Source organism: Mustela nigripes, chromosome 1, assembly GCF_022355385.1.
Source record: "Mustela nigripes isolate SB6536 chromosome 1, MUSNIG.SB6536, whole genome shotgun sequence".
NCBI lineage: Eukaryota > Metazoa > Chordata > Mammalia > Carnivora > Mustelidae > Mustela > Mustela nigripes.
Genome location: NC_081557.1, coordinates 236,918,559 through 236,941,140, shown reverse-complemented (window position 1 = coordinate 236,941,140; position 22,582 = coordinate 236,918,559). Strand labels below are relative to the sequence as shown.

Below are 22,582 nucleotides of genomic sequence, written 5' to 3'. Positions count from 1 at the left end.
AAGGGAACTTTTTATTTCAGTACAGTTTTTGGATTTACAGGAGACTGCAAAGACAGTACGGAGCGTCCCGGCAGAGCCTGTAGTCCGCATCTGACACGGCCGTGAGACACATTTATGACGGCTAATGAACAAACACTGGGATGCGACTCTTCACTAAATACCAGGTTTTTGTTTGGATTTCATTCGTTTTTCGCTAATGGGCTTTTTCTGTTCCATGATCCGATCCAGGACACCGCATTATTTTCACTTATCCTATCTCCTTAAGTTCCTCTGGATTTTTCCCGTTTTTCTGATGGCCTTGACAGGAGTCATCCCCGGCCAGATATTTTGTACTTTATTCTGGGTTTGTTTGATATTTTTCTCACGGTCAGACAAAGGTGATGGGTTTCAGGGAGGAGGATCACAGAGGGGAAGTACCATTCCCATAAAACCCTATCAGTCATCCTTTTATTTTTTTAAATAAGTGCAGAACATATTTAAGTCCAACAAGAACTTGAAACCAAGCAAAGTTAAATAGCAACAATTAATAAATCAACAATTAATTTATCAACAAGTGATAAATATCAACCAACTGACTCAGAAATATAATACTTTATATTGGGGAAAGAACGACACAGAGGGAAGCTAATCTTCATACCCACTGAGACAAGGGGAGACCCAAGATTCTAGCAGGAAACCAGCTAATTACAAGAGAGGTGTCTAGCAAGTCCTTTTGAAATGTTTGCCAAGACAAACTTCCTACAAAAACAATCTCAGATTATGGCACATTATAAGAGAAGTACTGGTTGAGCCTAGCACGGTTTGACCCTTTCATACAATGCTTACAGAGATGAGGTGAAATTTCTTCTGTTGTCAAGCAACAGAATCCCTACAACTCCAGCTTCAGAGTACAAGCTAAAACTTGGTTCCAAAAAACAGAAGTAAAACTTAGGCTAAAATATGTATTTCCTGCTATTATATATATTTTTTCCTCACAGTTCCTAACTGAAGGTCTGTTCCTGAGGGGAAAAGAGTGAGGAACTGATGTCATGTCACAAACTACTGAATGCCGTCCAATGAAAGATAAGAGAGAACAAGTGGTTGCTTTCTTCAAAGAATGGTTTTTTGGTTTTCCCCCAACCCCCCCTGCCAGGGACAGGAAGGGGAAAAAAAAACTCGAAAAAAAGTTTTATAACACTGCTATATTTAACCCTCCACCTCGACACAGACACAAAATAATTATGGAAACAAGCTTGGAAAAATAATTTCTGGTGCACGAAGAAGATTTTAGCTAGCTGGTTTAGGCATTCATAACACATATGAGTAAAGTACTTGGCTGGCTTACTCACTGTTATGGGCTGACGAGCGTAGCCCCCTGCCCTATTTATTTATTTATTTATTTATAAGATTTTATTTCTTTTAAAAAAAGATTTTATTTATTTGACAGACAGGGATCACAAGTAGGGAGAGAGGCAGACAGAGAAAGAGAGGGAGAAGCAGGCTCCCCGCTGAGCAGACAGCCCGATGCGGGGCTCGATCCCAGGACCCTGAGATAATGACATGAGCCAAAGGCAGAGGCTTTAACCCACTGAGCCACCCAGGTACCCCTCCCCACCCCATTTATATATTGAAGTCAGAACTCCTGTAACTCAGAAATGTGACAACATGTGGCGATAGGGTACTTAAAAAGGTAATTACCATTAGAGTGGGCCCTAATCCCAATATAATCCATGACCTTCTAATCTAGAGATTAGGGCATAGATATGCGCAGGCACACAGTAGAGACCAATATAAAAAGATGGCTGTGGGAAAGCTAAGGGGAGAGGCCTCAGAAGAAACCAACCTTACCCTCATCTTGATCTTAGACTTCCAGCCTTCAGAACTGTGAGAAAGTTCGTTTCTGTTACTTTAGGCCCCCCAGGCAGGGATCTTCTGTCATGGCGATGCTAGAATACTAACCTGCTTACCTAGTACTAAGAGGGAAGTCTCGGGGAATATGAGAAGCTAGCAGCTACGAGATTGGTAGATACTGTATTTCAATTAGTTGTCAGTTATTTGGAGATCTTCCTAAGCCACGATCTGTCATGATTTTCCTATCTAAGTGCAGTTGCTAATGGCTCCTCCTGTGGTCTCCAGCTAATTTCAACACCTCTCCTTCCTCCTCACTATTTCTGCCAACATAGCTCACACACTCCAAAGATAAGACTATAATTTGGGAGGGAAAAGCTTCAAAGCTTGTGGTTTTAGAAAAAGAAATAACTTGTCTCACATAAACTAAAGCATAAGGATTTAACTTCAAAATAATCCATTCATTAACCTCATCCAATTTTTTTATAACTTTTTCCTTGAGTTCCAAACCAACATTTCCAGTAGTCTGCCAGACATCTGCACATGAATGAATACCTCTTAGATAGAGCCAACGCAAAATGTCCAAGAGAGAATTCATCTTTTCTCTTGGAACCCACTTTTCATCCCCAGCTCCCATGATTCCTTTTAATGGCATAGTTATTTTCTAGGTTGTTTGAGTCCAAAATGTAGATGTCATTTTCCTCAGATTATTTATCCGATTTTATCAGTTCTACAATGTACACTTTTTTTTAAAACCTCTGAGATAAATATGCATCTTTCCATCACTGGTGTCTTACTGCCATGCCATAAATTAATTGGCAGCTTTTTTCAATTAGTCATATTTCACAAAATGGTGTGTCCTGTAATTGATGACAAATTATACTCAGGGAAAAACATAGAAACATAAATTCTATCTCCTCACCTCCACTCCCACTGCTTCTACCAAGATTTAGGAGCTTGTCATCTCTTGCTTGGACTACTTGTGTCCTAACTGACTTTTGCTGCTGGTCTCTTTCCACAGTCTGCTTTTCACACAGTTGTCTGGGACATGGGATTCCTTTGTTTTCAATGGCTCTTACTCATAGAAAACATGTCCAAACACCTCCAGGTGGCATGTCTGGTCTCAGCTTACTGTCCCCTGTCCATTTTCTGCAGCACTGATTTCTCTCAGGGGTCCTAAGACCCCAGCTGCAGCCACATGCAAATACTAGCCCTTCCAGACAAGACCTGGGCTCTTGTGGCTTCAGTCCATTCTCCTTCCGTCCCTGGAAGCTAGAATGTGCTTCTCCCAACTCTTTACTCTTCACTATTAGTGGATGCCCAGTTCAGACAGATCCCACAACTTCCCAAGTTCTTAATCTCAAATAGGTATTTTTTTTTCTTGTCCCTCCCTGCATATTCTATTTCATTAACATTTCAAGTTCTATCTTTATTAGACTGTATGTATATATTTGTCTCTCAGAACGTGGCCTCCTGAAAGGCAGGAATTATGTCTTGAGTCACAAGTAGGTTTTCAGTTGGGAAGCAAGAGAGAACATGTCATCTCTCTTTAGTGTATCTGGGCAGAGGGAAGCTGGAAGACAGAGCTGAAGTGTCATGCAAGAGAGGAGGTCCAAGGAAAACTGCATTATCTTTAAAGCCCTATAAGAGATGCATTTTCAGGAAAATAAGCAATCTTTGGCCTGATTTCTAAATACATTAACATAACCATTTCACTCACAGTGGCAGGCAGCTTCTGAAGAGCTCCCAGGAACCCTTCCTCCTGGTCACCCTGTAGGTCCTTGTGCGATCTGCCCTGGAGGGTGGGCTGACTAGGGACTTGCTTTTGTTTTATCTTATTTTTGTGACTTGCTTTTAATTAAGACAATATGGCAGAGAGGATGAAACGTTATTTTTAAGATAAGGTTAAAAAGGACTGTAACTTCCATCTTCTTTGTTCTCTCTCTCTCTTTCCAGTTCTTCTTGCTGGCTCACTCTGGTGAAATGAGCTGCCACATTATAAGATGTTTTATGTGAACAGGCCCACATGGCAAGGGACAGAAGACAGCTTTGGCCAACATCCTACAAGGAACTGAATCCTGCCAATACCCGCGTGAGTGAGCTTAGAAGCAGATCCTTCCCTTGTCAAGTCCTGACATGGCATCGGCCAGCTCCTTGATTGTTGCCTTCTGAGAGACGCTAAACCAGGGACCCAGCTAACCCATGCCCAGAGTCTTGACCCACAGGAAGTATGAGACAATAAATCTTGTTTTAAGTCACTAAGTCTTGGGGTAATCTCTTACACAGTAATGGATAATTATACAGTCACTGAATAAAAAAATCAGCAGGTAGATAATCACAGGATGAATGGGAAGAAGAAAGAAAGAAAGAACAACCCTCCATTCAGTCTTCCCAAGTGCTCCAAATAGATGTTCAAGGGAGCCAACTTATTGGTCTGATCCAATCACATCAGTAGGCAGCAGAATTCTTTCATTCTGTCCAACTCACTGGAGAATGGCTCTCATCAATGGTCACACTTTTACCTGGTATTCACTATGCAGTCAAGTCTTTTGGTTTAATTCACCAATTACCTGTAGTCCTGGTTCCCAAGAGCAATATATTCAGTGGGAAATAAAACTAGAATGTCACCTTAGCTCAGGGAAAGCCTTAAATGCCTTTCTGAGGTATTTGTATTATACTCCATATGCAGTGGGCAGCCAGAGAAAGTTATTCGAGAAGATAATGGACAGGAGACCATCGGTACTCTTAAAAGCTACCGGTGAAAGCTGTTAGAACTAGCAGCACACAAGCCATACTGACTTGGGGGGCATCAAATGAACTAAGCACCGCCCAGGTTCACATTCTACCATTTGACTGAAGGCAGGATCGAGCACCAAAGACTTTGCATGTTTTGTTGTTGTTTTTTCCTGCAGTCTTTGCTCAGTTGTGTCCAAACCTACTAAAATGCTAACCACCATCCCTACCTCTGCCTGGCCTTGGCACCATACTCAAAAGGAGCGAATTGAGCATTCCTTCTGTGTGTGGTATGAGAACATGACCGAGGTTTCTCTCACCGTGCCAGGGATGAGGATAAAGGAAAGTGTGTCATTAAACTCAATTTTGGCTGAGATTCTTCCCGAGGTCTATTCATTTCTTTCTGTGAAAATACCTCCTGCACACAGAACATCTCTCAGCTGCCAGTTTTCACTTGTCCCTCAAAGACAAGCAAGACCACCTCCGGAGACCCCTCATCATGACCACGCCACTACCGCAAAGACCAGAGGAAGGCAGGAAAACACACTGAGAGGGAGGATTCCAAGTCTCTCCCCCTCCCCTGGCCGTGATGGAGAATTCTGTGTCGCCTACCTCCCGAGTCTTTGTTACCCAGAATCAGAACCATGTGTGAAGGGGGAATTGAAAGGAGCTGAGTGTAGCGGACTGCTTTGCACTAGAAAAGGCTGAGGGTGAGCAGAGACAGAGAAAAGGACCAGAAGCAAGACAGATGAGACTGAGTCCAGTGTGAGTCTGCACGATTTTAGGAAGTTGGAGATGGGGAGAGATTTGAAGTGAGCTGGCAAGAGTAAGATTTGTGCGTGTGTATGTGTATGTGTTGAGAGAGAAACTCTAACAGAAAGAGAGGAGGGCATTTTAGAAAGTTCTGCTGCATGTTATAAACAGAAGCACTCCTAACATTCTTTTTTAAGACTTCAGTAAAGATTTCTAATCTATTATTTTATCATTTGTTGAACGGGTGCCCCAAGGACTGTGGGGCTTGAGGTGTGGCCGCATGGAGACTGATTTTAAATTTTACCCATTAAAAACAGGCCACCACCTCAATTTGGCAAAGTTAATAAACCTTAAGTGAGATGGATGAGAGGTTGTCTTCTTAAAACATATGAGACCTCCTTAGAGGTTGACACTTCTGGAAATAGATATTCAGGAGTGTTGAGGTCCAGTGACATAGTAAAAGGCCTAAAGGACATAGTGTAACATACCAGAAAGGGCACGGTCTCTGGAGTTGGGCAAACCAGGGTCCAAATCTCAATTCTGCCTCTTGTTTACTGGAAAGCTGGTAACTTACGCCTTTGCACCTCTGTTTCCTGAGATATGTAAGGATAGAGCAATAACTACATCGCAGGGCAGTTGTAAAGACTACGGATAATCCAGCACTGTACCTGGTCCGTGCTAGGCATTTACTCTATGATGTTTATTATTATGGTCATTTACACCTCTGGCGCCCCTCTTTGCATGCTCTGCCTCCCTCCTGGCCTCAAACCGTAACTTCAAGTGGAAGAGAAACAGAGGCTGAGAAGAGAACTTGGACTGGCTTCTTCTGAGGACACCTATAAGCCAGCCTCTTGAAGGGAAGGGAAATGCTCGAAAAATTCTAAAGGCAGTTGTAGAATAAAACCCTAAAACATCGGACATTGCTGGAGATGAGCTAAGGCACACAGGAGCTAACCTGCAGGTAGGATTTGCAGGAAACCAGTCCTTGGCAGGCAGAGACCCAAAACATAGATGTGGGCCTCACATCTATGGTGTTGTCATCTTCCTAAAATGATGACGTTTGTGTAAGGGCTTTTCACAACTGCTACTCAGTTTTCAACAGCTTTGTGTGTTTACTTTTTGTCCAGAACAATATTTTTAAGCTTCTCATAATATGGAAATCTCTACAGCCTTTTCATCTCTTCCCCTGCTCTGACCTCCCTCAGATGATGAAACACCACCCCGTCTGCTATCAGTTTCGTAAAATAAAGCAGATACCCTTTGAAAGCTTCCTAAAGTCCACAGAGTTTATGGAAACTTACATTTTTTAATCCATTTCAGGAAGCTCAGCTCTAAGTATATTTGCAATCTTATCTTTGGATTAAGGAAAAATACATCCTTTTTCTAAAAAATAAGTTTTTGAGTGGGTTAGGCTAACTAAATGGTAGGATAATTCTACCAGTTCCATTTCTGCTAAACCTTACTGAACTTCAGCTAGAGTCAGATCTCTAGCATTCATGAGGCAAAGAGTTGCTCCAAGAAGTTAAAGCCTTTCACAGAGCTTGAGAAGATACTTAGAAGGTAGTGGCCAAAAGATGGCGGGGGCAGGAGAGAGATGAACTAAAAAAGCAAGTCTTTGCTTTCCCTTCTTTTCCACAGAGGGGAAATATCTGTCATTTACATGTATCCCATTTTCAACTGGAAGCATTTATGAGAAAGACAACCAAAAAGGAGGGTGACCTGGGCTCTGGACCCATCTCGGCATTTACTCTTTGTGTGATCTTGGGCAGAGTTCCCCTTTATAGACCCACATGTCCTCATCTGTAACCCAAATATCTCTAAGATGCCCCTCCAGCTGTAAAATTCTGCTTTTAAAAAAGATTTTTAAAAATTTATTTCTTTCTTTGACAGATCACAAGTAGGCAGAGAGAGAGAGGAGGAAGCAGACTCCCCGCTGAGCAGAGAGCCCGATGCGGGGCTCGATCCCAGGACCCTGGGATCATGACCTGAGCCGAAGGCAGAGGCTTTAAGCCACTGAGCCATCCAGGTGCGCCTGTAAAATTCCCTTTTTCACAAATCGCTTTCATCCTCATGGATTCACAGGCAAGATCAGGCAAATATTTCATGATAGCTCTGCAAAGGTTCCGCTTCCGAGGACAGAATCCCCAAATATCATCTCTTCCCCATTACACTTCATACATGCGCACGTGTGCGCGCGCACACACACTCACACACACACAATGGCCGTTACAATTAAAATCTGTGCAAGAGAAAGCTTCATCCCTAAGTTCCTATTGTTAGCAAGGATTTCATACATTTGTGTCTCTTCCACAGAGTCTGTTTCTGGGATGAAAGAGAATTTCGCACACTCTCTAATGACCATTAAATTACATTTTAGGATGTGGCTTGATTGTGCAATCCTGACACACTGGCAGATTAAAGGGCAGCATTTTTCAACGTCTTTGGTATGCCAAGACCTAAATCTGAGGTCTTTGTCTCTGGCAACAGCTCACTGTATCACCAACACCTAAAAAAGAATGCGAGCATCTGCAGGCAGTCACCACGCGGCTGCGTATGTCAGCAATCCTTACAGAAGAAACCCAGACCCGGATCCAGGGTCTTTGCATCCTTGCCAGGAAATCATTTTCAACTACTTTGTTTTAACACCTTCACCCCTGAATTCTTTGCAACCACAGATCAACTCAGGGGCTGAACTACACCTATTCATGCCTTTGTAAATCTACACGTGTTTATAATTTGGGGTTGCTCTGTGAAAACACACTTTTCTATTTATCTTCAAGTCAAGCAGCTGGGCCATCTTAATGGATTCTTCTCAGCACCAGGCCATTAAGACACACAGGCATGGGTTCCAGGCATGAAAACCCTCCTGGCCACACTTCTTAGGTTTCCGTGGCCCCTGCTACTGAGGACTTCTTGATCGCTAGATGGTCAAGGACCTGTCAACCGCCTGACAAGAGTTCAAACCAGACTAGAGGTCTGTGGGTAGCACCTGAGCAGCTGTCTGCTCTTTCCTGACTGTCACAAATAAAAGAGGAAGAAAATGTCATGTGAAAAATGTGCTCACATAAAAGTCTGCCATCTCAGGGGCGCCTGGGTGGCTCAGTGGGTTAAGCCACTGCCTTCGGCTCAGGTCCTGATCTCAGGGTCCTTGGATTGAGCCCCGCATAAGGCTCTCTGCTCAGCAGGGAGCCTGCTTCCCTCTCTCTCTTTCTCTCTCTCTGTCAAATAAATTAAGACTTCATCTCTGCTGACCCAAGATGGTCAAATCTACTGCTTACTCAAGGTTGCCCACCCCAGCCCCTCAAGAAAAGAGAAGTAATGTCTTTTAATTTCCAACTCTTTATATTGCAAATTTTTAAGCCTACAGAAAAGTTGCAAGAACAGTACCATGAAAACTGTAGACCCTTTCTCTAGAGCCAACATTTTGCCACATTTTCCTCCCTCTCTTCCTTCCTTTCGGTCTCTCTCTCTCTCACTCTCTCCAGTGTTTGTGTATATAAAATTATACACTGCAGACACAGAATTCTATTTGCTGAACAGTCTTTGACAATATAGTTCTCAGATGCAGGAAATTCAAGACTGAGAAAATACTATTATCTAATATTCGATCTACATCAAATTCCTCCAGTTGTCCCAAAAATGTCTTTCACAGGTGCTCCTTCTAAATCAAGGATCACGTGTCTTTTGGCATATCACCTTAGTCACCTTTCATCTGTAACCACACTTCTAGCCTTTTGGGGAGGGAAGGTGTCTCCATGGTATGTCCTCTCATACTGGACTTTTCTGATTATTCCCTCAGAGTTGGATTCAGGCCAAATATTTTGGCAGACATTCTATCAAGGTGATGCTGTGACTTCTTAGTGCAATACCAGGACACCTTTTGTTGTTTGTACCCACCATACATATTGGTAACTTTGATCATGGCCAATTAACTGTTTAAAGCTACAATGTCTTAACATAAATATTAAACCATTTACATACCTTCTATTTCAAATTGCTAGCAACAGTTTTTCAAAATCTTACTCCCCAAAGCATATTTCAAAAGTTATCTTTTATCTCTCTAATATATTCCATTTTTCCTAAACTAAGAAATGCTGTTATTCTATGATAAAAGGTCATATGCACCATAAACATTAAAGGCTTCCCAAAGGAAGTGGTTTTTCACTGGGTCTTGATAAATAAATTGGATTGTGTTGAGAATCCAGGGGGAAAGCATTATATTCACATGAGGTATCATGAGCAAAGGCACTGTACATGAGAATAAATAATGTTTGAGGAACTGTGGGTTGACTATAATAATCCAGGCAAGAGAGCAGGCCTACTCTAGGCCTTGTTCAGGGGCCAAGGAGATGCAGACAAGCAGACAGATGGGGGAAAGCTGCCAGATTCTCTGAGAACTGAACTTGGGCAACTATAGGTCTGTGATGCCTTTATTGGCACTGGGAAATCAGTGGGTGGGAGTGGTCATTTAATTCTAATTTGAGTATGTTACTTTGTGGTGCTGGTAGGACATTGAGATGGAGCTGTCCAGTAAACCGAACAAGAGGTCCAGAGTTCAGGAGAAAAAAATGTGGTGAGCAATGATGATTTGGGTCAGTGCTATGAAAAGTGGGAATCATGGAGACAGACAAGAACATGCATACAGAAAGAAATGAGACAACAGATCTGTTGTCTTCTTCAGAAAGAACCTAGAAGAACATTAACAGAATGGGGGGATGGAGGAGAGGAGGGTGGCAGTTTTGTTTCTTGCCAGGAACCCAACTACTGTACGAATTTTTGGCAATGCTGTTTTGAAGGTAATTGTAGGCGAGGAAACACATCTGACCAGATTTGTAGTATCAGGAATCATTAATGAATGGGTTGCAATTAATTACATTTAGATAAGTATTTTCAGGAAGACTAAGGATAACTCTGCTGTGTGTGTTTCCAACACCATCATGCAATTAACTCAATTCTGACACTGTACCTGGAGATCGTGTCAGATCCCACAGATTAAGGGCTCAGTCCTGTGAGACTTGCTCCCCTCCCCACTTCCCGTAACAATCCCAAAGCCAAGTTGTCTCCTGTGTTTCTGACCAATGGGCTATAAATCTGAGGTTTCCATGACCCCCTCCTTGGGCTTGGTTAATTTGCTAGAATGGCTCACAGAACTCAGAAAAACATGGACTGATATTTACCAGTTTACTATAAAGGATATTATAAAGGATACAGATGAATAGCCACATGGAAAAGTACGTGACAGGGCAAGACATGTGGGAAAGGGCAGAGAACTTCCACACTTTCTGGGCCTGCCACTCTCCCCAAATCTCCCTGGGTTCACCAACCAGGAAGCTCTCCAGACCCCGCCCTTTTGGTTTTTTATGGAGGCTCCACTGGCCACTGGCATCTGCACTCAACTTCCAGCCTTCTCCCTTCACTGAGGTTTGGGGCTGGGGCTGAAAGTTCCAACCCTCCAATCACCTGGTTGGGTTCCCCGGGCAACCATCCTCCACCCCCCCACCTTGGGGCTTTCCAGAAGTCACCTACCTCATTAACATAAAGTCAGGTGTGGTTCAAAGGTTGTGAATTACAAGACACTCCTTCAAACTTTATAGGACTAGCGTTATTTCAAGAACCAATGACAAAAGACCAAATAGTACTACAAAGATGTCCCTGTGGCTCTTACTGCTTAAGAAATTCCAAGGGTTTTAGGAGCTCTGTGCTAGACATGGACAAAGACCAAATATATTTCTTATTACAAACAACCACAATAACAAACTGGTAAAAAAAAAAAAAAAAAAAAAGATATAGGTGATAAAGAATGAAGATAAGTGAGGAAGTGTTATTCAGAAAAGGGCAAGAAAGAGGAAAAATGATGGAAAGGACAAAGCGGAAAGGAAACTCAAATGGAAAGAAGAGGAGAAATAAAAGTCAAGGACAGCAGTGGGAGGAAAACAACCAGAGCCCCTTGTTTTCTTTAATCAAATTCCTGCCTGCTTTAAAGTGGAGGCAATATGTGAAGAGTTAACATTTGATCCATGATAAGAAATGCTATAAAGATCAACGCACATGTCCTAAACCTGTAATTTTGCTAGAATTATTTATGATTTATTATAGAATTATTTATGGATTTTACTCCCTTGACTTCATGCTGTGCATTTTATTCCTATAACATAAAATCCCAGAGTTCCAAGGTCAGGAAATGCCACAGGCTTGAGGCCAAACAGATATTTGTCAGCATTATTAAGACTGTGACCTCAACATTTGGAAGAAATGGACTTCATAAAAATTCTAAAATAATATATACACACATTACTATATGTAATACATAATACAGATACAGAGATTATTTTATAAAATATTCAAATCCATTTCTTCCAGATTTGTCTACTGTCTATCCATCTGTTAACTTACCTGGCTACATGATTCCAACAAATGACACTAGAAAGATTTTTTAAAGAGTAATTACCAGCTTACCTACTGACCAGTATGGGAAATAAAATGCATTCACAGAAATATCAATTCTTATGATTAAAAAAAAAAAAAATCCACTTCGTTCAACTTGCTGAAACCACAAACCTTATTACCAAAACCCTTATGGTTCACAAACACAATCTCTTTTTGCGGGGGAAAGGAGGTACCTCTAATTTTAATTAGTCATCCTGATATGGCAAAGAAACTTTCTGACAACCCTCAGTAAGGTCTGTGTAGGAGCCTGCCTAAATTCTTGACATTTTTCTAATTGTTTTCTGCCAAACCACATGCAGAGAAGACGGTCACACTGGAAACAGTCAGTGAGTCCTTACTGGGCCACATACATCCTTAGCATTTTGTGCACACGTGTATGTGTGCACGGTCCTTCCGGAACTAAGCTATATTTGTCTTCTTGATCTTCCACTTTCCCCCTTTTCACCAAAAAGGCAACATCAACTAAATAATTAACATGAGTCGCCAGGAATTATATATCAATGCATTAAAAACTTCAGCTTCTGACCACATGTGACCCCACGCGTTTTGTCTGTCTAAACGGATAGGTTCAGGAGGGCAAGGGCTTTTCTGAGACAAGTCTCCCGATGACCTAAGGATCACCTGAGCACCCATTATGTCTTTAGAAGAGATTTGGTCTCCAAATGTGGTATTTAAACACAGGTAGATTTTAAGGCCAAAACCAGCAATTTATGATGGAAGTCCTGCTTGTAAATCATGAAATTCTCTTTCTCTACCTCCCCCCCCTCCCTTTCCTTCCAGGGGAATGCAGTAAAAAATGAAATGAGAAAACCATAATTACAATCACATTCTTCCCCCTGGGGTCAACCTAATTATCAGCCTCTCGCCCCAAAACAAATTCACCTCTTTAAGAATGATGGTCCTTATCACTCATGGGAAGGATACAAACAAAGATTAAGTTGCCATTTAGGCATAACTGCGATCTTTCATTTTTAAGTGACCTCTCAGTTTAATGGATTCAATGTATCCTCATTCAAGTGTAACATATATTGCAGGAGAGAACTGTAATAAATGGCATTGTCATGACCCTTAGGTTAGAGCTAAGGAATATTGGAAAATAAATCTCAATTCTGGATACTCACCAATCCCGCAATGGGGGTAGGCAATCTATTGATCTTTTTAACAAGTCCTGGCTTTATAGCATTCAGCAACCTGTCATGAAAAAGGCAGAATGTCAAGTGAGGCATAAAGCAAGACGGATCACACAAATCACCTTTATCCGGGGCCACGGCTAAATTGCTGAATAGGAAAAGCAGTGAATTTAAAGTGTGTAGTAAATCGCAGTAATCGATGAGCCTTCATGCATACAAGTGGAGAGCTTTGCCAGCATCAAGTTTGTCCATAGCAGGTGAAGTTTTAGAACTGAGGAATGCTGGGAAAGAAGGGATGCAGACGGGAAGGTGCACCAAGGGATAGGACACGGATATGAACGGGATGGAGGTCGGGAAGGAACTGTCTAGGACTGGAGCCAGCTATTATTACCACAGACAAGGCCTGTTCCCAATTCTCCTGGCCAAGGCAGGGGTCTCTCCAGGAATGCATTAAGTTCAGAGACCAACATCTGTCTTTGCAAATAATTTGCCAAGACTAATTCCACCTCCAGACCCCTTTGGCTCATTGAGAGTGGCTTGTTAAATGTGGGCGATCTTCACTGAAGAAAGGGAAGAGAATGGTTAGTGAGAAGTTAACCAATCATGGCTTAAAGACTCTAAATAAGGCTTACCACAATTCCCTGGGTACAGAAGATATGTGAGCAAAACATCTTGGGGGTCAAGGTTGAAATCACGTAAAAATGGTAATATAAGCAAAGGAATGTTAAAAAAAAAAAAAAAAAAACCCAAAAACAAAACTCTAACTCCCTGTCTTGAGGAACTAGTTCCGAGCAAAAAGAAACAAGGAAAGCCATCTGTAAAAGGAAAAAAGGGCTGGCATCAGGGTGATGTAGTGGAATGTTGCATTTGCGAACTAAGTTATTCAGAAAGGAATAATGGAAGGCAGGGAGCTGCAAAAAGGAAGTGTTTATTCCCACATTCAGGAATTAGAGAGGGGAGGCCATCGGGTAACTTATCTCAGGATTGCAGTGCAAAGAGACAACTAAGGGAGGCATTTATCACAACTCGGGGTCCAGCAAACTAGGAACCATGGGCCAAATATGGCCCAGTGCCTGTTTTTGTAAATAAAGTTTTACTGGAGGCCAGCCATAGCCATTCATTTATGTACTATCTACTGCTGCTTCTGTGACAGCAGAGTTGAGTTACTATGACAGAGAACATATGGCCCACAACGCATACAATTTTTACTATTTGGCTCTTTACAGAGTAAGTTTGCCAACTTCTATTGTCATTCACGGAGTCCAGAATGATAGAAAATTTTGAAGAACCTATGCTTGATAGATCTCTACAAATCAGTAACAAAAGAGTCATTGAAACAGGTTGGTAATTAGTCTTGAATTCAGCTTCTGTTTGACTTTGACACACTGTATTCATGAACTGAGAACCATCGGCCCACTGCTCACGATAGCCGGGATCCTGGTTTCGCATCAAGGATCAGTCCGTCTGTTCTGGGTCACTTTCACGGCAATTCCAGCACGCCCCCACCCACAGGCACCGCTCAGAGGAGACACGTGCTTTTCGCCCAGTGACAGCCAAGATGGCACTCTTCTCATGAGCCCACTTCGTTTTATGCAGGAACCTAATGTTTTTTAAAAAGTGCTTCTTTATGACTTATTTTGGAATTACTGGTTTTTCAAGTCGGAAGACAGCTTGTTCTCTCCTCATCTTACAGCTTAGAAAATTGAAGCCTGATGATGATGAATGAGTAACTTCTCCAGAGCTGATGAGTGGCATAATCAGGCCCAGAATCCAAGTTTCCTGGATCAGTACATTCTCGTGTGCAGCGTTAATGTTCCGTATCTCATGCTTTAAAGTAAGCAGATAGATATGGTGTCTCCAAAGTGAAGTTTTCAAATATATGAACACCTAGGATATGTTACTTTTTTCACTAGATTTTAACAGTGTCATGTTTAACTGGATTTTAAAACAGTATCTGTGCACAGTATTAGTAATTCAAAAGACCCAAATCTCACCCTTACCCGAGTCCCCCAGGGTCCCAGACTATTCCCTGAAGGTGACCTTAAAGACCTTTCAAAGAAAGTATATAGAGATACATATAATTTTTTTTAAAAGGACAGATGAAGCATAAGTAAACACTGTTCTCCACCTTGTTTTACCACTTACCGACAGTCCTTGGAGGGAGAACAATGTGCCTTGAAGCATATGCCTTATGGATACATGTGGACCTACATCCTTTTTACCACAGACTGGATGTGCAGCTGGCAGGGGACTGAAAGCACTGGCTCTGGAGTCCAACTGATCGAATCCAAAGCCCAGCTCTGCCATTCCCTGGGACTATTACTTAGGGCAAGTCCCTTAACTTCAGCCTTGACTGTAATATAGAAATACAATAGTACCAATTGCACAAGGGTCCCTGAGTCTTAAATGGGACAAAATACGTAAGGAGTTAGCACGGAGACTGGTGCATAGTAAGGTCTCTATCAATGTTTCTCTACATTTGTCTTAAGCATTTTTTTATACTCATTCAATTCATTGCATTTTAGATCAACTACTTACTCTAATACTTTTCAATATTCTAATGAAATAAAATACCACTGCTACCAGATCCTCAAGCTTTGTTGCTAATTAGCCAAAGCAGAAAGAATAACAAATACCCTATTAAAGAATTTATAAACTGAAAATCCTCCTTTAACAGGCATCTTTGGGGGCGCCTGGGTGGCTCAGTGGGTTAAAGCCTCTGCCTTCAGCTCAGGTCATGATCTCAGGGTCCTGGGATCAAGCCCCAAGTCTGGCTCCCTGCTCAGCAGGGAGCCTGCTTCCCTTCCTCTCTCTGCTTGCCTCTCTGCCTACTTGTGATCTCTGTCAAATAAATAAGCAAATCTCTAAAAGGCACCTTTGTATTAATAAGTTTAGTAGTAATGCACCATCAACTCCTCTTTTAGTCAGGTTCAGATTTTTTTAATAGACTTTATTATAGCTGTCCTTTCCCAAATTATATGGCAGAAATCTTTCCTGTCACAAGATGTTCTTCAAAAACAACTAGGAGATGCTGGACCTTAACCACAAAAGAGCCACACACACATACACACACACAAAAAAAAAACACAAAACAAACAAATAAACAAACAAACGAAAAACTCTGACAAATGTTTAGCCACAGATTAAAAAATAAAAAGCCAAAGTGCTCTTAAATAATTGGAATGCTTTCAAGATCAAGGCAGTTGTGTTTTGGGGTTTGTTTTTTGTTTTTTGTTTTTTTGTATAAACATTGCTCTAGTCTGGTTACGCAGTTTACAGTACACAACAATAAAAGATTACACAGAATTGACATTGCAGGAGTGCCCAACACCTGCCTGTCTTGTATTTTGCATTAAACTGAGGAGGTTTCTTGCACACATTAGGAGACAGATGAGAAGTTCAAAAAATACAGCGATGGGTAACAGTCAAGGATATTCACCTGCAATTTTACTAACAACCCCTATCGCCTACCTATGTAAATTAAATATAAATATTTTCAATAAATAGCTCTTGACGACAGGCTTTAAAGCGATGATTATGGGGCGCCAGGGTGGCTCAGTGGGTTAAAGCCTCTGCCTTCAGCTTAGGTCATGATCTCAGGGTCCTGGGATCGAGCCCCACATGAAATTCTCTGCTCAGCAGGGAGCCTGCTTCCCTCTCTCTCTGCCTGCCTCTCTGCCTCCTTGTGATCTCTGTCAAATAAATAAATAAAATCTTAAAAAAAAAAAAGCAATGATTATATTTATATTCATGAACCCTCTGAGATCTACTGTGTCCAACTATCCTGTCCTGTAGAGACAGGTCACGTATTCATTCCACCATTTTTATAGAAGAAAAGACAGTCCCAGACAGATGGGAAGACCTCCCTCAGAGACATGCACAGCTGCTTCGCACCACAGCCAAGACAGCCTTCATGTCTTAGGCCAGTCATTTTATATGGAAACTCTGTGTTTTAGAAAGTCCTGCTTCAGTATGTGCATCAAAGTACAACTCGACACTCACACATACACAAAGAACAAACCTTTTACATTTAATGAAGAGGAAGGTGTAGTAAATTTGGAATAAGTAATCTAGGTTTTAAGAGCTAAACTCTACACTCATTAGCCACAGGCCACTTACAAGTCTCTTGAGCAGAGTGTCAGTTTTCCCTTAATGGGGATTTTGAAAACCTCACCTTCCATCCAGGACTGTGGTGAAGAGCCAATGGGACAATGTGCATTGTAAGCGTTTGGTAAATGGAAATTTATCTACTCATACCCATGTGGTCCTCTACGCACACCCTTTTTTGCTAAGTAAGTTCAGGTCATTTTATTTTTATTTTTAAATTTTTTTAAAGATTGATTTTATTTATTTATTTATTTATTTATTTGACAGACAGAAATCACAAGTAGGAAGAGAGGCAGGCAGAAGGGATGGGGGGAAGCAGGCTCCCTGCTGAGCAGAGATTCCCAATGTGGGGCTCAATCCCAGGACCCACACTGGGATCATGACCTGAGCCGAAGGCAGAGGCTTTAACCCACTGAGTCACCCAGGTACCCCAGTTCAGGTCATTTTAGTTTCAAGTTTTCCATTAGCTAGCTGGCGAAGATGAAGGTAAGTATTTCTTATTTTCTTTTTCTGGCCACCTTGGACAAAAATCTCACATGAATGAATCAAGTCAGCAAATGTGTATAGCTTGCCTAAATCTACGTGTGATAAGAAATGACTAGAAACAGGAAGACAAGTCATGATCTGGGATAATCCTCAATTAGGAAAAAGTTAATGACATTAAAGGCAAGCACAAATACATGTGCTTCTTATATGACAGAAATTAAATGGTGTCTACTAAACTCATATTCTAAATATGAAACACACCGTGACCTGTATCAAGGAAGGCTATTCCATATGTTCCTTCACATACTCAACAAATATTTATGGAGCATGACGTGCTGGCCTGAAGCTGGGGACAGGGACACAAAGGAAGACACGATAGACCCCAGGTTGCTCCCTCATGGCGAATGCTCACTAACAGATTTAAAACCCACAGGAAGACACGAACTGTGCACATCTGTGGTTCATTGTCACACCACGTAGTGCACGCGCCATCCTGAGTTTCTGAGAAATTGAATTAAAGACATGCGCGGTACGAGTTCTATTGAATACAGTTCTTAAAAGATTAAAGATTTGATTCCTTAAATAAACAATTATTGAGACAGCTAGGGAATGGGACTGATGCTCTGATTAGACCACAGGCTGCATTCATGAACTCTCTGTTAATACTTAATATCCAACCGTTGGGAACCTCTCAACCATTGTTTAATGGTCATAAACCAGAAATGAAGAAATCTGTCTCTATCTGTGACTAAAAAGAAAAATCTCAAATATCTATTCTGTGATGGAGAGTTTCTCTATTCTGGGATGGTTCATTCTGATTCTTCCAGCCACTAAGATAATAGTTCTGCAAGGGTCCCAACACCGAGAATACAGGTACAAAGGTCACATTACAAGACCATCCAGACATCAGGAACTAAACCAATGAGAAGTCTGCCATTGAACTGTGACATAAACATTAAAGGCAAAATTTTAAAAGGATTGTAAAGTTCAGCTTACTCTACAAGTCGTTCAATTCATGAATTCAAATCTCATAATGATCCTAGGGTTTAGGGGAGACCAGAGGAGATATCTGGACCTTGCACACAGGGTTGGGAAGTTCATGTTTAATCTCATGGGAAATCAGTTTATTCTTTACAAGAGATTACATCACCGCCTCATTACCTTGGTTTGTACAGCTGCGATAGGCAGCTATGATCACAAAATTACCTACTCTGTGTCCCTTCTAATTTGGTTCCATAGTATTTTTCTACGTGGTTTCCTTGATCACTTTCTGGGTTTTTTCGACCATGTACCCTGAATGAAGGTATATGCACTTTCATTTAATCTAACATGGCAACTGTTTTTGAACCAAAGCATGAGATCAATTTAACCCTGATCATAAATCTGTTACAGATGTCATTTTTAGAGATTTCTTTATAGAGTTGCCTCAGCAAAAGGACGAACGTTAGTAAGCCCTCTGGGGTCAAGAAAAATGGACTAAAATGTAGGGGAAAGTGAAACCTGAACCAAACAAGAATTTATATAAACGAAACGGTGATGGAATGAAAACTGCCATCATTAACATCCACCAAATCTTTGAGGGTTGCTGCTATGCATTATATAGAATGTGGATTATCCAGAACATTTATGCCACCTGCCTTGAACATACTCAAAGAAGAGATCATAAGAGCTTTACAAGGCCTTTGTCTTGGAATTCCAAGAAGTTGGGACTGACTATGAATTATTCTGATACAGCTCCTGTGACAGAGATCACCGACCAAATCCATCTCCTCTCCCTCCTAAGCACACATTTCCACCCGGGCTACATTTTCCACCCTCTTTGCAATTTTTTGTAGCCCTGTAACAGAGTTCTGGTCAATCGGGTGTAGGCAGAATAGTATATTCTCACACCCAGGCCTGACCCTAAAACTTCTCCCAAGTAACTCTCCCTTTTCCCTCTTCTTCCCCATTTATGGGTTAGATGTTCACATGAAGAAAGACCAGAGAGAGAAGACATGTGTTAAGGATAGAGTCTCTATCATCTCAGATCCTTGAACCACTGCCTGAAGCAAAGTCACCTCCACTCTTTCCTGCTGTCAAAACTGAGCTACATAAGAGTGAGAAGTACATTTCCATTGAGTACATTTCCATCACTGAGATTAAGGCACCCAGCATTACCTTAACTATCATAGACCTCCAGAAGATCCTCTTCCAGTAAAGCGGGACCCCACTTTGCCCAAACTGCACCCAAGAAAATCCTGTCCTAAAATGCAAAATCGCACACCTGGACACACCCTTTCCCCTGGGGCTCACTGGGAGGGCAGCTGGAAGGGACTAGCTAAACTTGGAGGCACTGCAGGCAAACAGACCCATTTTTACTTTCCCGCATCTGCTAGGGAAAAACTCTTCTTCCATATCACTCTTGTTCTCGATGCTAAAACACTAACCCTAATGAACTACTCTGTAGGCATGGAAGAGAACCTCCTGAATAATCTGAGTATCTTGGATTCCTTTTGATTCATTTTCAGCCTCTCTCACAGCCCAACCTTTGCATGGCCCTTCTGCTGTTTGGAAATTATGGGGTTTGGGGGACTAGAAGAGACTGAAAACCAATAAATCAATCTAGATAAGAAAACTGCCACCAGGCACACATCTGAAGTCAGAGTTTGCAAGTGGTAGTTAGGATTATAAACTCGAGTTTCTTAAATCTGGGAAAAGGGCTTTCCTGTGATGGTCTGCTTTCTGCACTTCAATAAATTATCTCCAGCTACCAGTCTTGGCCACCTAAATCAATCTGCCCACCACCCCCAGACTCACCCGCCCCCCTTTTAAATTGTGGCCTTGGCCGAGCTGCTTCCCTCTCTCAGTGATTTCTGGGTTTCCAAGTGCCCACAGGATGTCCCTCCAAATGCCTTCACCTTGTAATGGAGCTCCTTGCCCCTGACACTGTTTTCCCCCAACTCAAGATCCTCCCTGATTTTATCAGGTCTAAGTTTAAGATGACATTTATGATCAATGAACTGTGAAGGCTGGCACTACATGAACAGAATTTAGTGTAACCAAATAAAAATGGAGACAAAAGTTACCCTGACACAGGCAATGATATATGTAATCATGAGTGTGCTATGTAGTAATTATGGATAAATGATAGTAATTAGTATTTCTTTTGCATAATGAAAACGCGGTATTGCTAGGTTTACTGTCAGGAGGGTGGAAAGAAAACCGGGAATGTGAAATTGCTGTGATTTTTCTCTGAAAGCTTCCAGAGCCAGAATTTGAGTAGGATAAACAGCCAGCCCTCGATCTCCACACTTCTTCAGAAGGAAGGGCTCAGAACCAAGAGTTATGGGATTGGCACTCAAAATTCCAAGAGGAACAGTAACCTCTGGAGACAAAAAAGACCTGGGCTCAAGGGGCACCTGGGAGGCTCAGTCGTTAAGTGTCTGCCTTTGGTTCAGGGCATGATCCTGGGGTTCTGGGATCAAGTCCCCTATTGGGCTCCCTCCTCAGCAGGAAGCCTGCTTTTCCCTCTCCCACTCCCCCTGCTTATGTTCCCTCTCTCACTGGGCTTCTGTCAAATAAATAAAATCTTTTAAAAAAGGAAAGAAATTGATTTAAAAAAAAAAAGGACATGGGCTCAAATCCCAACTCTGCAACTCACTAGGCAAGCTATTTAAGTATTCAGCATCTATGAGCCTCAACTTGCTCCTCTGTAAAATGGGGACAATAGTACCTATTAGCCATGGCCTGAGAGTGTGAAATAATACGTGTAATATACTTGGCACAGGCCTTGTGTATAGTTGACACTCGATAAATGGCAGTTGCTATTACCATCTCCAAGCAGGTTTTGACCCCAGCCCTCTGCATAGGTGGAAATTTGATATGTCCATCATTGCTCACCTCTCCTCCCAAGCATCCTGCCTCTGGTCAAAGGGAGGCTGGGAGTTGGGAGACATGAAAGGATAGAAGGGAAGGAATGAGCTAATGTTAGTCCCTTTGGAGGGCAGGACTACATGGGCATAGTCTCCAGAGCCGGGGATGGGGAGGAAGGAGGGGAGGATGCCGACAAATGAAAGGCAGTAAGAAGCTCCAGGGACAAGCCCAACTATATTGTAGCTGTGCCCACAGCTGCCTCTGGCCCTGTTTCTCTGCCAAGTTCAGGACATCCTTTAACTCTTGCTCCTGTCTCCCCACCCGTCGTGCCATCCCAAGAGTTTTGTGGAAAAGCCAAGAGCTGAAGATGCCCTTTACCGTCCAAGAAAGCGGAAGTCAGCTCCTAATATGACTAGTTAGAATTCTGAATCAATTTCCTATTCATTCCACATACCGTTATCAAGTTCTTACCCCACACACCAGGGGCTGCGCTAAGGCCAGACAATCTCAGGGGCTGGGTTCTCCAGTGGGACTGTCACGACTTCAATCGTGGTATGGGTTACAGAAGACTATGAAGAATACTAGTTCTATAGGGAAACTCCCAGGTTCTAAATGGTGACTTGGAAGAGAACTTTGGGAACACGGGCCATACGTTGCAGTTGTAAACTAAGGATGGACACAGCAAGACAAGTGTAGGAAACATCTCTGCTTCTTGGGAACACAAATTCAAATATTTGTGTTTGGTGCACAGCAGAGAGTCATCAACGTCGCCACTGTTAGCAGCTGTAATTTCCTAAAAAACAAACACAACCCCTCTGCTCCTTTGTGCAGAGACCATATTGGCTGCCTATTCCTTGCTGGATGTTCCTGGAACTCCTTAACATGCTATCCCAGGTCTTCTGAAAATTGACCTGATACCTCCCCTTCATCTCCAGTCTGTCCCATCTTGAACTTGTCCTAGTCTCTGGCAACAATTTCTCCCCTCAGTATTCAAAGCCCCTTCAGCTGCTGAGCATTTCAAGTGCTTGCTCTTCCCTCTGTCTGACGTGCCATCATCACAAGCCTCCCCCCAACTCTTTGTGGCCTGGCAAACTCATACTCATCCTTGAAGATACAGCTTAAATGTTATCTCTCCTTCAACCATTTCCTAGGTAGAGATTATGTCTCCCACCTCTGGATCCCAACACTCTTTGGCTTCCTTTCCTATCACACATCACAGAAATTGTCCAATCTTCCCATCAGGCAAA

At 42.1% G+C, this 22,582-nt stretch overlaps 1 protein-coding gene across 13 annotated transcripts in view; it reads right to left on the bottom strand.

The window, feature by feature from the left end:
• Positions 1-22,582, bottom strand: part of LIMCH1 (LIM and calponin homology domains 1) — a 327,804-nt gene that overhangs the window by 156,447 nt on the left and 148,775 nt on the right. For all 13 annotated transcript variants that reach the window (XM_059383076.1, XM_059383225.1, XM_059383068.1 and 10 more), the window contains exon 3: positions 12,882-12,951. In XM_059383076.1, the coding sequence (XP_059239059.1) occupies positions 12,882-12,951 (70 nt within the window). The remainder of the gene's footprint in view (positions 1-12,881; positions 12,952-22,582) is intronic.